At 39.5% G+C, this 16,268-nt stretch overlaps 1 protein-coding gene across 1 annotated transcript in view; it reads right to left on the reverse strand.

The window, feature by feature from the left end:
* Positions 1-7,303: 7,303 nt before the first annotated feature.
* The window catches only part of EDARADD (EDAR associated death domain), a 13,326-nt gene continuing 4,361 nt past the window's right edge, over positions 7,304-16,268 (reverse strand). Inside the window, exons 3-5 of the mRNA XM_035899683.1 lie at positions 15,671-15,759; positions 12,817-12,862; positions 7,304-10,276 (exon numbers count right to left, since the gene is read on the reverse strand). Coding sequence (XP_035755576.1) covers positions 9,900-10,276; positions 12,817-12,862; positions 15,671-15,759 — 512 coding nt within the window. The 3' untranslated portion in view covers positions 7,304-9,899. The remainder of the gene's footprint in view (positions 10,277-12,816; positions 12,863-15,670; positions 15,760-16,268) is intronic.

Raw genomic sequence — 16,268 nt, forward strand, 5'->3', positions numbered from 1 at the left:
AGCTCCTGCAACCATGCCCTGGCCTTGGAGAATGCGGCTGGACCCAGGTCAAGCCACGCCGCCGGTCCCTGACCCACCATGGGCTTTGATGTACAAGCACTAAGGTGGCAAAGTTAATTCAACTCCTTAACGCTACCACAAGCTTCCCCTGCAAACCTTTCACTTCCTCTATGCTTTGTGTTTCCACGATGGGTCCCTTATTACAGCCTAACCCCATCTCCCCCTGGCAAGACCCATCTGCTGTGACCAGACCCAAACAGTCTTCAAAGCTGACTGGGTTATTTGTTGCTCCGGGACTGTGGAATTTCTGAAACCTGGAAATCTTGCACCCACCCCCCAATCTTAGAGCCCCGAGGCTGTGCTTTTACCCTCCCATTCCCTCTCAGGTTTTGCTAAATGTCTTTTTGGTTGCTTCAGTCTAGTAAGCAGACAGGGCGATTAAGTCCCTAGTAGTTCTACAGCTCATGATGTGTAGCAACAAGCTGCTCAGAGAAGCACTACTTAAAGCTCCACCTGTTCATATGCTGGATGGGGCAAAGATGAGCACAAAAGCAAAGGTTGCAAGAGAAAAGGCCCACAAAATTAAATCACCGTATCTTGTTCAATTACAGGCATTCAGTATTCCTTTGCCTTGCAGGAAGCAGTGTGTGTGGCAAAGTTGGAATGGTATTCAGCCACTCCTGTCACAAAGACCATTTCAATATCTTAGCTAGGTAACATCCAGTCTTGTATTCTACAATTAACCAGCACAAAAAAGACCCCATACCAAATCATACCTACTTGCTAGAGTTCTGCTAATAGTTGTAGGACAGCTGCTTTAAAGGGTACATCAACTTAGCTATATCAGATTTGGAGGACTCATTTCACAGAAAGGTGTGATGACAGTTCTTTTGGGGAGAACTGCAGAAATAAGATATTCAGATTGAAGAGCAGCAAAGCAGATCGCTTGGGGAAGGATGCCTTAGAATCATGCATGATTTTGAGAGAGGACCAAGAACTATTGTCTGTAGTCGGGTGATAGCAAAAAGCCTCCTATTCAATTGTTCTACAAAATTCCACTGCACTTTTTAAAAAGAGAATAAAGAAAAGGTCCTACAGCCTGAACTACCACTTAGTTTTCCTGTGAAGATATTGTTCTAGGCATTCTAGTTTAAAGAGTAGAAAGTTTTGGTAAAACCAGACTGACAGAAATACATGAAATGCCTTCACTTACCAGTATCAGAAAGCAACCTCAAAGCAGTTCAGGTCAAACAACAGGGACAGAAAAGATGCTGAAGGGCTGGCATTAAAAAAGCAGTGATGCTGAAAGGAGGAGCAATAAGTGGAAGTGTTTCTAGAAGAACCACAGAAAAAACAGTTTTACAACTTTACTACTACTTCTGGCTCAGAGCTCTTCTACTTTTGGGACAAAACATTCTAAAGGAAATACAGTGATTTAAAGTATACACCAGTTCTTTACTGAAGCAGAACAGCTATTTGATTAACACGCTGATCACCTCTTTGAAAGCTGAGTCATAGGCAATTTATGAAATTTGCAGGAAATTCCCTATTTCAGCTCCCAAACCTAATGCACCACAGACGAGTCAGTTGGGTTACAGCTTGAGTAGCCATGCACTACGCTGCAGTTGATTTGTTCATGGACTGTCATTTGCCTGCTGATTTCTTGTGACTGCTATTTTTAGCACCATTTACTAATGGCAGTCATGATGGCAAATAACAAAATCCTCCCTTATTTCCACAGCCCAAGTCCTGACTCAGGCTTTTGCTTTTAAAGCTACAATTCGACGTGCACACAACCATTGCTGGGGCTGTGTCTTGTCCTGTCAGCATAGTCTGACTTCCCACATTCCAGCAGAATTTTGCTTGCTGGAGAAACAGAAGTGCTTTGTCAAGACAGAGGCAGACAATTTCAGCTGAAGCAAATTTACCAGCTGTTCTTTGTCAAAAGGTAGCATTTGAGGGAGGACCTCTGTTACCCCTAAGAAATTTTACCTGCCTCTCCTGCCCCAGCTACAAGAACGGGGAGAGGAATATAATCCCAAGACACCAGCAGTGCAGGAGCTGCTACTGCACATCAGCTGCTACCGTACCCACCCAGCACTACTGAGCACAGCCTTTATGAACTTCCTGCTTATTTTCAGTGATAATTAGGCAATCTCCAAATCTTACATATTCCCTCTTGGGTATCAAGAACTGTTTTGATGCATCCCATTAAAAACTGAAATGTGATCTTTTACAGGTTTAGTTTACCATTCTGTTTTCCCTTTCCACGTTGGAGAAGAGACAGATTTAGCACTTGAGTAGCCGTGTCAGATTACAGCCCACTAGTTAGAACAGACTGATGCTGTCTGGCACCATTGCGCACAGAGCTTTTGGATCTATGTGACTGAGTCTAATATTGACAATGAATTTTTAGCTTAGACAAATACTGGACTCACCGAGTCTGTTGTCAGCAAAACTGGATTTGCTACAGTTTGTTACAATCACCTGTATAATTGTAGCATGCTTCGGTCTAAACTTCTGACAGCAACGCAGGCCATGCTAAGAACAGTTAAAGCCCACTCAGAAATCTGGGAAAACTGAACAAACTGCACCATACTCAGCAGCATTACAAGCTGCTCTGTCCTTTCTGAGTTGCTCCAGCAGCGCTCTGGTGCTGCTAGGTGTCTTGGCTCTCTGCTGCCATTCGGCTATCTGCTCCTGCTCTCCAGTTCCTCCAGCTTTTCGTCAGAGTGCCACAAAGTACATGATTACATGCTACCCTGCTACATCAAGGGAGACTTCTTAAGCAGATTCCCCGCCCTTGCTTCCCAGCCTATAATCTGTACCTCTCAGGGCAGCAAGTCATTGCCCAAAGTTAAGGTAACAACATACATGGTCATGCTTCCTTGGCCCAATATTTTAAACACAGTTCCAATTATAAAATTTCCACTAATTAATGGTGAGCTACTTAAATAAGAGAAGTCTTGACACAAATAAACATATTTCAAAGCCTCTCATGGGTCCTTTTTTGTTCAACTCTCCTCCACTCCGCAATTCAAATCACCATGCATCCTTTTATGTAAGAGGCTGCTTCTCCTTTTTAGGCCTATCCAGAACTTTCTGTAATAGGTTACTTGTGGTTTCTCAATGTTAAGATACACTTACTTACTCTTCTTCCTAGCCTATGTGCCAAAGCCCCAAATTATGCTGACTTTAGTCTAGTGGTAGGGGTTGGCTGCCCCACTGGCTACATTTGCCCTTTTTCTGATGTGTACAGTACCATAACAGTTTCCTAAGTACTGCTGTTCTCTTGAAGTTGGTACAAGACATCTCTGGTCTGGTACAGACAAAACTGGCTGTACCGAATCAAGTCAAAGAGTTGTGTACCCACGACCATTATGGATAGCAGCCATCATGAGCTGCCTAGGGGAGCAGAGTGAGAACCGAGGCAAGCACACAGTACAGCACACTCAGCTTCTGAGCTTCGGCCATTTCGGACTCTCTGAGCCAGAGGTTACAATTGCATCATCTTACTGAATAAGCAGACCATGAATTTGCCCAATTAATTTTAGGTCAATGACACCACTTTTGGGCCTCTGCTACACAATCCATGGCAGCATGTGATATATTTTAATGAATTGCTGTCTGAATATCCTGCAAGAAAAATCCTGTCCAGAACCAGAAGCTTCTCCCCACTGAACATATCACTTATATGGTAATGCACCACTATGACCATTCAATATTAATAACCTCAATGGCTCTCTGCAGGTCTCATCAAGAGTCCTTAACAGGCTGGTAACAGATCAAAAATATGGGTTATAACAAGTTTGTTTGTCCTCACCCAAAGCTGATGGATACATATTTTATCTAGCTTTGCAGTGAGGCAATCAAAGTAGGCTGATAGTCCACATTAAGAAACCTGCTCAGTGGAAGTTACTCTTAGCTGATCTTTTTGATATTGTGTGGTATCAGAGTAACTGTAATTTCTTCCCCTAGTTAATACAGTACTACAGGCCACAGGGGTAGAGCCTTTGGCACACTGTACTGTTCAGCAGAAATTCTTTGTGTAAGGACTTTGTATGATCTCAAAAGCCTGACATTGTTTTGTCTTCCATAGCTTTAGCAGAGCTGTTTCTGCATTACAGCATTTTCTGATGGAAATTACTCCCCTAGCTTCTTTGAAAGTCTTTAGATTCAAAGTGATATGAGTCACCACTTCATGGTACACCAACATTAAAATTTAATTTGACAGCCCAGCTGGTTCAGCTGTTATTTAGTTACAAGTTAATCAGTAGCCTTCCATAACTCTTCCTTGATATGTCAATATGTAGTTCTAGTGATCATTCAGATCTTCCAGTTTTCAGTTTAAAGTCTAAATGCACAAATCTTACAAATCACAGGGAACAAAATAAAGTTGGTTGGGTTTTTTTTTCCAATGGGCTTAACTCATTCAAAAGCTTAAAATGCTACTGCTACTTCAGAAACTAGTAACTAGCTTGGTTTTTGTTGCAATGCCTGCTTTCTAAAGCAAAAGGTTGAAGAGAAGCATAAGAGCAAACCAGATACAGATTAGGTATGAGGGCCAAAGGACAAACGAGTTACAGAGGTCACTGTCCTTTTGAAAACCAATTATAGGTCATGGAACCCTTAAAGCATACTCACCCCTTCTTTTTCAAATCAGCGACACAATGCTCTAGGAGTCTGAAGTAGTCAGGATCACTTAATTTGCATTGCAACAGATACCAGAGCAAACCTGTGCCTATGCCTGCCCTGTCTGCCCCCCCCGCAAAAGACGATCATGCCATGGTGTACACAAACATAGTACCCCAGTCCCTACTTACCTAGGGAAATAAAAAACAAGAAACACCATGCATCTGTGCAAAACAAAAAACTCTGTGATGTTCTCTAGGGGCTGTGACCAAACCCAAGATCCTTAGTGCTATGCCTTAGTTGCATGTGTTTTATGTCATCAACAACATGAAACGTTGTTTGGTTTTGGAGACAAAAAGCATCCCCAAACTAAATATTGGGTAATTTTGAGGCAAACTCATAATAAAAAAAAAAAGTGCCTTTATTTGGATACGTAAAGTTGGGTACCTATTTCATGCTGCACACAGATACAGAGAACACATTTATGCTCCAAGTTCCTAACGCATTTAGTCTTGTTTCTGGAATTTTCTCAAACAAAATTGAAAGATGCAGCCTTAAATAACCAAGATTTTTAGTCAAGGAAACTATTTCTGTACATACATCAGAGGAAAGAGAATGTTAACACACTACTTCTCACTAATTATTTCTGACAGAAGCTACTTCTTTCTCATCTCTTCTGCAATTTTAATCCTCATCTTCTTAGCACTGTGAAGGCCAGTAAACAAAGCCTGAACAAACCCAACACACCAATACTCTTTCATGTCAGAGCTCAAAAAGGCCAAAGCCAACCTTGCTGATCCCATTCTAACAAGACTTGCACTGCTTTATCGTTCTCACATTTAAGATTCTCACATGACTCTCATTAGCACAGTAACAAATACACATTTACCCTAACAACCTGCCTTTGAAATAAAGACCCACCATTTTACAAAGGTAAAATACAGAGATCAAACCGACTAGTAAGCCTGCCCAGCTGTTTAATTGCTCCCCCCTCACCCCACCCAGGGTACAGGCTAGCCTTTCCCAAGTCTGTCAACTCCTCTTTGCCATCAGTTTCTTCTAAGATGGGGACAGTCCCAGTCCTTGGCCAAGGTATAGGCTTACAAATACTACAGACTCCACCTTTCCAAATAAATTCTTCTTAGTGCTGCTCATGTTCAGCCTGTCTGACCAGTAGATCCATACCCTCCCTACCCGCTAAGGCTAACAACTGATCACAGCCATGCAATCAGGACTAGCTGAGCTCAGGGGCAAGGAAAAGACTTTTCTGACAAAACCACCAACAAACCCATTTAATGGCACTCTGCCCTACCATCCAAAACTGACCCAAAACTTAAGATTTACAAGATAAGTGAAATTAGTTATGAATAACCAATTGCTTTTCCATCATGGACAGAGAACATGATATGCTGCAAAAATTACAGAATTAGGCTGCTCTTCAAATTATTATAAATGCCACACACTTTCTTTGACCTTGTTTAAACGGTTCTGCTGTCTGACAAATAATTTCCACCTACATCTGGCTACAAGTCAACATCATTACCCTACCTTAAACCACCAAAAGGCAGAATTTACATTTTTTTTCCACTTGCTAACAGCTTGAATTGGAACTGTGGGAGGCAGTCAGTTTGAGACAGTGAAAAATATGTACTTCCTTGCACGAAGCATCGCCCAGGCTGAGCTGCAGCTCTCCATTATTCAGTAGCAATTCAGGAAGAAGTATGGTTTACAGTTTCCATACAACTTACTTCCAAGCAAGCACCTGGGACCATGCTGATGACCCTGTCCTTTATGGTAGGCTTCCAAAGGCCAGCCCCAAACCCATCTTGCATTCCACTCCACAGATCAAAGGGAAGTGCATGCAGTGAGTAAAGCAACTGGATACTCACCTTTTTGTTGGGGATGCCCTGTAGCTGACCTCACAGCAAAACTAGGGGCTCCTAGAGCACATGACTGTACCTTTGCTGTTGAAGAATAGTTATTAGGCTCACCATGTCTTAGATAAAGCTGCAGGAATGAAAGAATATAGTGGTTTGGACATCTTCATAAAAGCTAAAGTGGGTGGGAAGGGCCACTGATTATCCTGCAGGCACAGAGATGGCAGCCAAAGAACTGGAAATCACTTAAGGGAAAGCGGGTCTCATATGGGAAACGGAACAAAACTGATAGTCTAGTAGAGCCTTTTCAGTGTCCATGTGACTCTCTAACCTTCATTATCAGATTGGTTATTAATTCAGGAAGAGTTCACCCAGTGTTAAGTTTCATACCTCTCTATAGTTAGTAACTCCACTGCAAGTTTCTAGATAAACATCGTTGTTCATCATCTTATCAGAATTCACTCATTTTTCATACGGAAAAGATAAAAAAAGTGCATCTTCCTTTCTTTAACAGCAGTATGTTGCAACCAAGAGGTTGTTTGTTGGGTTGTGGGTTTTTTCGGGTTTTTTTGGTTTTTTTTTTTGTTTTGGTTTGGTTTTTTTTTTTTTTAAACACACTGCAACTAGTTGATAGTTAAGTGGTTCCAAGGTGACTGGTGAGAAGGAAAACAGCTGTTTTCCTAGTGTAATAAAAACAAATACAATGAAGTCAAACATCGACAATCTATATTTCTTCTAAAAATAGTATACATTATAAAAGAAGATATAAGAACAAACTGAACACTCAGAGCCAGTATCTTGTAAACAGATATAAAACGAAAAAAAAGTGTGTACATCTCAATTCATGCCATAGAAAGAGGAAAAAAATATTTCAAGTATACTAATGAGTAATCCAGTGTGTGATGAAGATTAAGGCTAACATTTTCAAACTTCAGTGTTGAATTTATACAGAATCCACATATGAACTCTCAGAAGCAGCTTTATTTCCATCAGACACGAATCCTTGCAGCTGACATGGACTTTTCAAGAGCTTCAAGGGATCAGAATTCATTTCCACAAGACAACAGTGTTTCTTCAAAATTTTACAAGTTTTAGCCAGAAAACAGGGAGAAGGGGTAGATTTCAGTTGAACATCTTGACTCAAATGCTGCTGCATCATTTTGTGTTCCCACTATGAGTCTTTGGTGAGGGCTCCAGTTCCTCGCTGAACTGGATCTACCAAAGCAGAGCATACTATAATACCACACACAGAGCTGTGGTATGTTATGGGAGAGAAAAACTGTTGGCATACATGCCAGCACTCATTACTCAGAACAACTTAACATACAGACATAGGATCCTAAATCATGCATATAGTAGGACCAAGGTATAGGGATTATGTTGGACAAGCTGCGTTATGAGCTATTTGCATGTACGCAGTAGATGCCTCTGTAGGAATTAAAAATAGCACACATCCCAGCCACAGCAATAGCCCACAAAGCTGATTCTAGAGCTCCTAACTAAAGACAGGAGATTATTTGCAAAAGTTAGAGTTGACAGACATCTATTGGGAAACCCCTGTTCCTAGAAGAGGAACACGAAACATTTGAACTGCAGCCCCAACAAGATACAGCAGTATGATTTCCTCTTTAAAGTAGGCTAGAAAACTTACAGTTCTAACGAGTAGCAGCTTTTTTGAGGAATGGTTAAATAAAAGTTATTTAGGTCAGTCTTTTCACCTTGAAACTAGATCTTCAGCTTCTTGAAGTCACTAAAATAAAGCTAATTTATGTCACCCCAGAACTAGTGCCTGACATTGAAAATGTTAGTCTTAGTTCTAGCCCCTCTGTAACCATATCACTCAGTATCTATAATATAGTATTACTATAGGTCCCTTTTTATTCTCTTACAGTAAGAAACTCAGTACACAGCATTAGACTTCCCTCAGCTTTGCTACTAATTCTTAGTCATTTCTACTCAAGAAAAGTAAACAGTGCATCAACCTGTACCCCATTCTAGTTTTGCCCCACATCTTGACATTCTGTTCACCAGTGCTTTGGTATATACACCTATGTACATATTAGTATTGTCTGAGATGCTTTTAGGAAGTGTAACGACTACAAGCATTTTTAAGTCACGACATTTTTGTGTGTGGCATTCTAGCTGTAAGTACTTTATACATTGTATTGCATTACTGATTTTTCAGGAGTTTTTTTTAAAACATTAGAATATACAAGAATGGTAGGAAAAAGACCAATTTCTAAAATATTTAAAATGTAAACAGTGTCATTCAGTGTATCAAAGTTCTTTGAGAAGCATCATCTAAACCACTTTAAGTGCTTTAATAATGATCCACCTGGACTGCAGATGAATTCACCTGTTAATTTCCCATTTGAGTGGCTTTAATCAGTACATAAAATTGTGCTAGCTTCACACAAGTGTGCAACTACTTTGTGTGTGACAGAACATAGGCCAACCCACAGGACTAAAGAAAACCACAGCCTGTGAAAAGGGAAGTTATACTCAATACTAAGGATATACTGTGGGTGAGGCATTAGCCATCACCTCACACTGCAAAGCAAGAGGCATTTGAGATAAACAAATAAGTGCACTCAGAGTGTATACTATCTTCAAAACTTTGGAAAGTAATTTTAAGTGTAAAGCATTTTAATTGGTTTTTTTGGCCCTAGCGGTTATGGGCTGGAAAGTCTCTCTGAATTGCACGATTTCTTCTATAGCAAATATATGCCCTATGATGTAGAAATATGCAAATTATTTTGTTTAAAATCTATTTTTGTTTATAAAAGAGATTTAAGGCTTAATTTTTTCTGAATGTGATGTTGAAATACTGAATTAATTGTAACATCCAAATCCAAACCGCTGCTTGGAACACTGAGGTGTTCCTGTGCCAAACAGTGTCATAAAGATGAAAAAAAAAATTTAAAAAAAAAAAAAGGAAGGAAAAAAAAACCACCCAAACCCCCTCATCTTCTATTAGGTAGAACATACAAAATTGCAGAAGGGCTGCCAGAAAGGCCAAGAGACTTGCCTTCTAATTGTGGCTTTCCCAATAGCAACAGCACACAATGGCATGGTTCACAACTGCCGCAGTAAAACCAGTGGTCTGGCTTTTTCATTCCTCTTCTGCTTAGGAAGCCTACGAACAGCAGCAAAGAAACTGAAGGCATTTGTAGGCTCAAGAGCACAACCTGCATTATTCCATCCATTTTTGGAAGGTTATCTTTGCAACCCTGAGGGCACAGAACATATGTATTTGTATACAGTATGTAAAGCTTACGCAGGATACAAACCACCAGTACAGGCCCACTCTTTCTTGCAAGGGAAGCTTCCCATATACTAGTGGCAGCTAGTCCCAGCATTTAACACATACAGACTAACAACTTTCCTGACCTAGAAGTCATTCTGGTATGTTCTGTTCCCTCTTTTGGGCCATTCCTCCTCCACCCATTTCAGCAGCACTTTCACAACGTCAATTCTCTTATAAAATTTACAGAGATCAATCAGCTGCTCCACAGTCCTGTCGCTATTCCGTAGCAAGAACTCCAAGGTGGGACTCTGGGGCTTCTGTTCAAGGAAACACAATTCATCATAAGTCATCCCCCACTTGCTTGCTAAATTTCTCCAGTTTTTCACTGTTGGGTGGCAGGGATCTAGCTTTAGCCTCACTGTGTACAACAAGTCCTCATCATCGAGCATGTCACTGATGGTTGGTGCACGGAATAAGCACAAGGAGCAGGTATCATTCTCCTTGCAGGTTTTCTTGAGATCTGCAATGAAAACCATTACATGGGGCGAAGTTAGGATCTACTGCTGTGGTTTTACTGGGAACAAAAAGTTAAAAGCACAAAGGGTTGAAGAGTATTATGTTCCTGTGAATTGTTTCTGAAAAGTCAGAATAGTAACATGTAATGCCTTACCTTATGAAGTACTCAAGAAATTAACTTTCTAAGACTTCTCTCTTCACTATGCTCAGTGGCTATAATCAAAAGAATAGTAATTTTGGGAGTACGACATTTATACTTTTGTAGAAAAGGCATACAATTCAATCCAGTGTGTGAGCTGGGATAGTCCCCTTTTTTGGTTTTGGGAACTATGTTGCTTCCTTGAATCTACCATAACCCCTGACTACATCACCAATAGGATTATGTGCATGTTGTATACATATGCTGTAGAATGAAGGAAAAGGTTTTGCACTTCTGAGCTGCTGCCTTCATAACAACATGAAATATTTGCATCAGGAGAATCTCTGCTGACAGCTGCAAACACAACTAACATCTAGTATTTTAACACAATGGAAAAGTGGAAATGTTCCTTCACTTTGTAAAGGCTCTTACAATAAAAGCTGTCCCTATTCTACCAAGCATTTTAAATGTACATTATGGAAAGGAGTAAAGTGCATACTACTCCATGTGTGAGAAAAATAAAAATACCAAGTTGCTGGAAATAGGTGGTGATATGTTCCAAAATCTTCATCAAACACTGGAAATTGCCACACACAACAGTCAGTATCTCCCCAGCAATGTGTTGCTATCAGACTGTATTATATATTATAACCCATAAAAGCATGTAGAAACCAGTTTGAGTCATACTTCTAGTTAAATACTAATGCTAAGACCTTTAACATTGCAGTGGTGTAGGGCATTGTTTGAGCATTTTGGCTGCAGATATGACCTTAACTCTCCCTGCTCCTTTTTGAAGGCAGGGAGAATTTGCTATGTCCAAAGAGTAATAGATAATGGATGCAGCCTAGAAGCACTTTCTAAAGCTTCTGCCCTCCAGCCTCATTGTACAGCTTGAAATAGGGAAGTAACTGGTCCTATTTGGGATAAAACTCTTTCAAAAGGGGACACTACAATAAGAAAATTGATATTTATCAAAAGAGTGATTAAAAACAACAACAGAAAAGTGAGAGCAACAGAAAAAAAACAATAAACACAACAACAGAAAATTTGCAAGTGCTGGATTAGTGCTGGTCTGAGAGACCTGAACTGTATCTCTGGTAAAGGGCAAATCTGGTAGTCAGTGCCACCTACTCATACAGACAACAGCATTTGTTAAGGTTTTTTGTTTGGTGATTTGTTTTGGTTTTGGGTTGTTTTTTTTTTTTCTTCATTTGGAGTAATCATTGCTAGCTTGTGTGACAATTCCAGAAAGGCCATCAAATTGTGATGGCTTTATTCTGAATATTAGTGCTGATAAAAGAAACTTAGGCTTCTGCACACACTTTGGGTTTTGTTTTTAAGGGAAGAACAGGCCATTGTTATTTTTATAACATTGCTCATTGGTTTGATTTTTTTTTAGCAGGCCAAAGACAACTTTTGAAGTTTTCAACAAGTTAGGACATGCAGCAACAACACTGCTGCAGACACAAACTTCATACAAATGCTTAGATTCCCTGTTAAGGAGAAACATGTTCTGGTGACATCTTTGCTCACAGGTATTCCACGGGCCTTGCAGCTGTTCTCTACAGAGATACATATATGAACTATTCTGTTCTTCTCGTGCACCCTAAACTCTTGCTGAAGTGAGACAAAATTTGCTTGCTTCACTCGTGCCAAGATTTAATTATACAAAGAAGGCAAAATTAATGTAATCCAATCAAAGTTCTGGCTGAGCTCAAAGGGCAGGAGAGCACCCTATCTGAATTTCCATCTTACTTTGCTTTGCAAGGATGCCAGAGTTTTATTCTCCAATAGAAGCAGGGAAAAAGGGGTAAAGAAAACACAGGGCACAGTTAAAGGTAAACAAAACTAAACCAACCTGCTTCTTGTGCTATACTGTGTGCAGACTATCAAAAGCATTACAAAGAATCCTGCTTTCCTGAGATGCCCTGTGTTAGATACTGATGAGCAAATTATGACCTGCCCACCTAACTGCATGATCCTAACGGTGCATGATTGGACAACCTTCTTTACTAACAGGAGATTCTCAGTTGTTCACTGTTTGATTAACAGGGCTGTATATCATCCACACACACTCCAGCCCCAGCTGAGCTCATCTAGTTACGGGGTAAGCCCCCACAGCCCACTGCTAGCTTTTGTTCTCTCCAGGTAGCTGTTTACAGATTTCTTCCAAAGGTGGAAGTACATGGAAAACCCAACTTACACACTTTGTATGGCCTGTGTTATTGACCACCACTCCTTTTAGAACAAAGAGGAAGCTGTAAATGACACTGATAATTAAATAAGCTCCACAAGCATTGACTACCCAGGCAGTTCTTGGTTATGACAAATAGCAGTTTTTCATAAAGTACTTTCAAAGAAAACCTAGGAATAAAAAATATAGAACAGTAAAGCTGACATATTACCTGAAAGTGATTCATCACTATGATTTTGTGTGTCTTTGTCTTCTGGCTACAAAGCAGAAAACAAATATAAACCAAAACAATGTATTTGAACACTAGAATAACTATTTGGCTAATTTACAAGTGGCAGAAGATTACTTAGAAGAATTCTGAGTTACTTGTAAAGTCAGTCAGGGAATCTATCTAGTTTTGAGGAATTACTGACTATCTACAGTCTCTTCAGGCAGCATTTTCACGCTTTGGCTCACAAAACTGCCCTGTTGGTTGTATCCACTGAACAATGTTACCTTTATTAATTATATGCATCTTTCAAATAATTTGTTCTTAATCCTTCAACAGCTGTTCAACAATTCATATGGCTCGATTAAAAAGATTTTTCAGATGCTTCGTAAGAAGATAATTTTGCCTGTAAATGCAGCAGTAAGTTTCATTGATCTAGGAAAAATGGATGAGCTTTTTTTATTAATTTCTTTACATATATAGGAAGCTTTTCTAGACAACAGGTGGACTTGAACATTTCTTCTGGTTCACATCTAACCTTCCTCCTGTTTGAAGTAAACATCCCCTCAGTGGCTTTTTGTCTGCTAATTAAACATAATGAAATTACTTAGCAGCTTGAGACTGCAACGCACATTGTAACATTTCAATTCCACTATTTAGAAAGCAACATCTAAAAACTGGAAGGACAGCACCTTAATCCTAGAACTGTGGGGAAACTGCAGCTGTGCTTACTTTAACTACACGGGTGTGGAGCCAGATGAAATAGCTTTCTTCTGCTGAGGATTTAAAGATGAAAGCAGAAGGGGATTTTCCCCCTTAGATAGCTGCAATAAAGTACTCTTGATTTTTTGTATTGCCTCATTCTTCCAAAACTATCACAGCAGGCTTCTTAACATTTTGCAGATTGTGCGTGTAAACACAAGTTGACTAGGTAACAATGTAGTGTAATAAAATACTCTATTCCTACCTGCTACACCTTCTTTACTAAGAAATCCAGTAAAAATAGAATATAGGCAGTTTCAGTTGATGCAGTGAACATGCACACATTCACAGTCCAATTATAAAGAAGGTAAACTATCTCCAAAATATTTAATGATTTTGTTCGGAAAAGAAAAATTCACACACTGTTTTCAGCATTTCTTTATTCCCTGAAAACTTTAAGATCACACATGCAACATCAATCCACCCCACAAAAGGTCTGTTCTCTGCTCAAGAGAGATCTAACGCTGCACATGCCATTTGCAACAGAATAATCTTTGCTATTATCTTCTCATAGTTTACTTTTCTACTGGCACCATGTAAGCTTTCTCTGGACAACTTGGTCTTCATGGCAACATGTGAGCAACCAAAGTTTAAGAAAAATTGTATCTGGAGCTCCTGATTATAGTCATTGTCTCAATTCCCACAAATGCCTTAAAAATTTAAGGTAGTACAGTATTACTGAGCCCTGAGAAGCAAATCCCCAGAAGGGTAACTCACTGGGAAAATGAGGAGCTGCCCACTGCAGCTCAGCCTCCCCAGAGATCTGTTTCAAAAGAAAAAACAAGCAAATAAAAACAAAAGGGGGGGGGGGGGTAGTGGCTACTGTTCACTTAGTTTGCAATAGCTAAGTTTCTGTCCTGAGCTTCAGTAACATTTCCCACACTTTATGAATTCGTGACAGTTCAAACCTTATTGTGACAGTTAATACCTAAATGCCTTTAAGAGATGTAATTATTATATAAAATAATAACAAGAGTGGCTAGTACTGCAAAAAGTACAAAGAAACAGGGATACTTACCTGTGCCATACATCTGTTTTCAAAATTCATGTTTTTACTGATCAGTTATTACCTACTTTTATCAAGTCAGATGCACTGAAGTTTATTCAAGATCATTCTCTTGTAATGTAATTGCACTAAGATAATGTAGTGCTACTGCCCATGAAATGAAAGTATTAAGCAAGAATATTTTTTGCCCACAACAAAAATCCAATCAACCTGTATAAGCCTTATCAAAGCCATAAACCTATGCACAGTCTGAAGATAAGCAGAAAGTTTTTCAGCTCTGTAGAATCATTAACACCCTAATACATAGAAATATCTTTATAGTGATTCTAAGCTGGTAATAAATGCTCTCTTCTTGATGATGGGAATGAGACCATTACCTCCATCATCTGTGAAATGCATACCAAACCCATGTTTGTTTCTGATGAAATTCAGCTGGGACTCTGGCATAAGGAACTCCTTTTAATTCTTCGTCTCGCTGGAAAATGCTCATTCATTTCTCTTCTCCAAGTTTTCTGCTCAACCCAAAGAGAATCAATTTGAAATTCAGCAAATAACATTCACTCGAAAGATGGTAACCATGGAGCATGGGGGTCACTCAGCATTGCCCACCCTATGGCAACGTAGGATTTCACAAACAGTGGAGAGTGTTTCCGCTATGGGAAGAGCAGTGTCACAGTGTCAAAGCAGAATAGGCAAATACCTCCTAAGGGCAAAGCACAAGGAGTCCAAAACCTAGGATTCTTTACTTCTTAAATTATTCTCTGCCCTGGCTCTATTTTCAGCAGGAAAAGAGGGAGAACATGCATGACAAACCCTTAACTCTTTGTCAGCTCTTCTTCAGAGCATCTACACACTAATCAAAACCTAGTTAAACTACAAAATACACATTAATGATTAAATAACCTTTATTTTGCTCTTCTCCACAAAAGCTCACTTTGTTGAACTCTTGAAAAGAGAGCCTATTTCTGGTCTGTTTTACTGAGTAATTCCGTGCTCTCCAGATACAGTCTGAAAATATATTTCTTTGTTAACGTACTTATTCAATCAATAGCAATAACTTAGTTCACATTCAGGTATCATTTTTCTTACCTGTTGGATTAGGCCAGAATCCGACGTAAGTGTCTTGATGTTCACAGATGCAATTTCCAATGTAACTTGATCTGTTAGGTATTCCTCATCTAAGACAAAGACTGTGAAACACTGGTCTTCCACCCAAATACAAATTTAAATAGTAAAGCTATCAAGCATAAACTACAGGTGTCTAGCATACAAAATTTAACTCCATATCACCATCAGCCACTGGGAAATGCTGGATTAAAAGCCCAAAATATTAAATTGGCAGACTGCAACAATCATGCAGAGCATGATTATGCGAAGAAAAATAATCCTTGCAGAGATCAGATATCAGTGCAGCAATTGTTTTTTAAACAAATACCACACTATTTTTGAAGCAAGAGTCATGTTCTTTCAGAAGGCTGATAAGAGAACACATCAATGTATTGATATACAAATACCAAACCAATACATCAATATAGGCTGAAGACGACTGTTGCAAGTCAATATAGAATCATAGAATCACTTTGGTTGGAAAAGACCTTTAAGATCATCAAGTCCAACCGTTAACCTAACACTGTCATCCCACCACTAAACCATGTCCCTAAGCACCTCATCTATCCTTCCTTTAAAT

This window comes from Egretta garzetta, unplaced genomic scaffold (genome assembly GCF_000687185.1).
Source record: "Egretta garzetta isolate BGI_Z169 unplaced genomic scaffold, ASM68718v1 scaffold118, whole genome shotgun sequence".
Taxonomy (NCBI): Eukaryota; Metazoa; Chordata; class Aves; order Pelecaniformes; family Ardeidae; genus Egretta; species Egretta garzetta.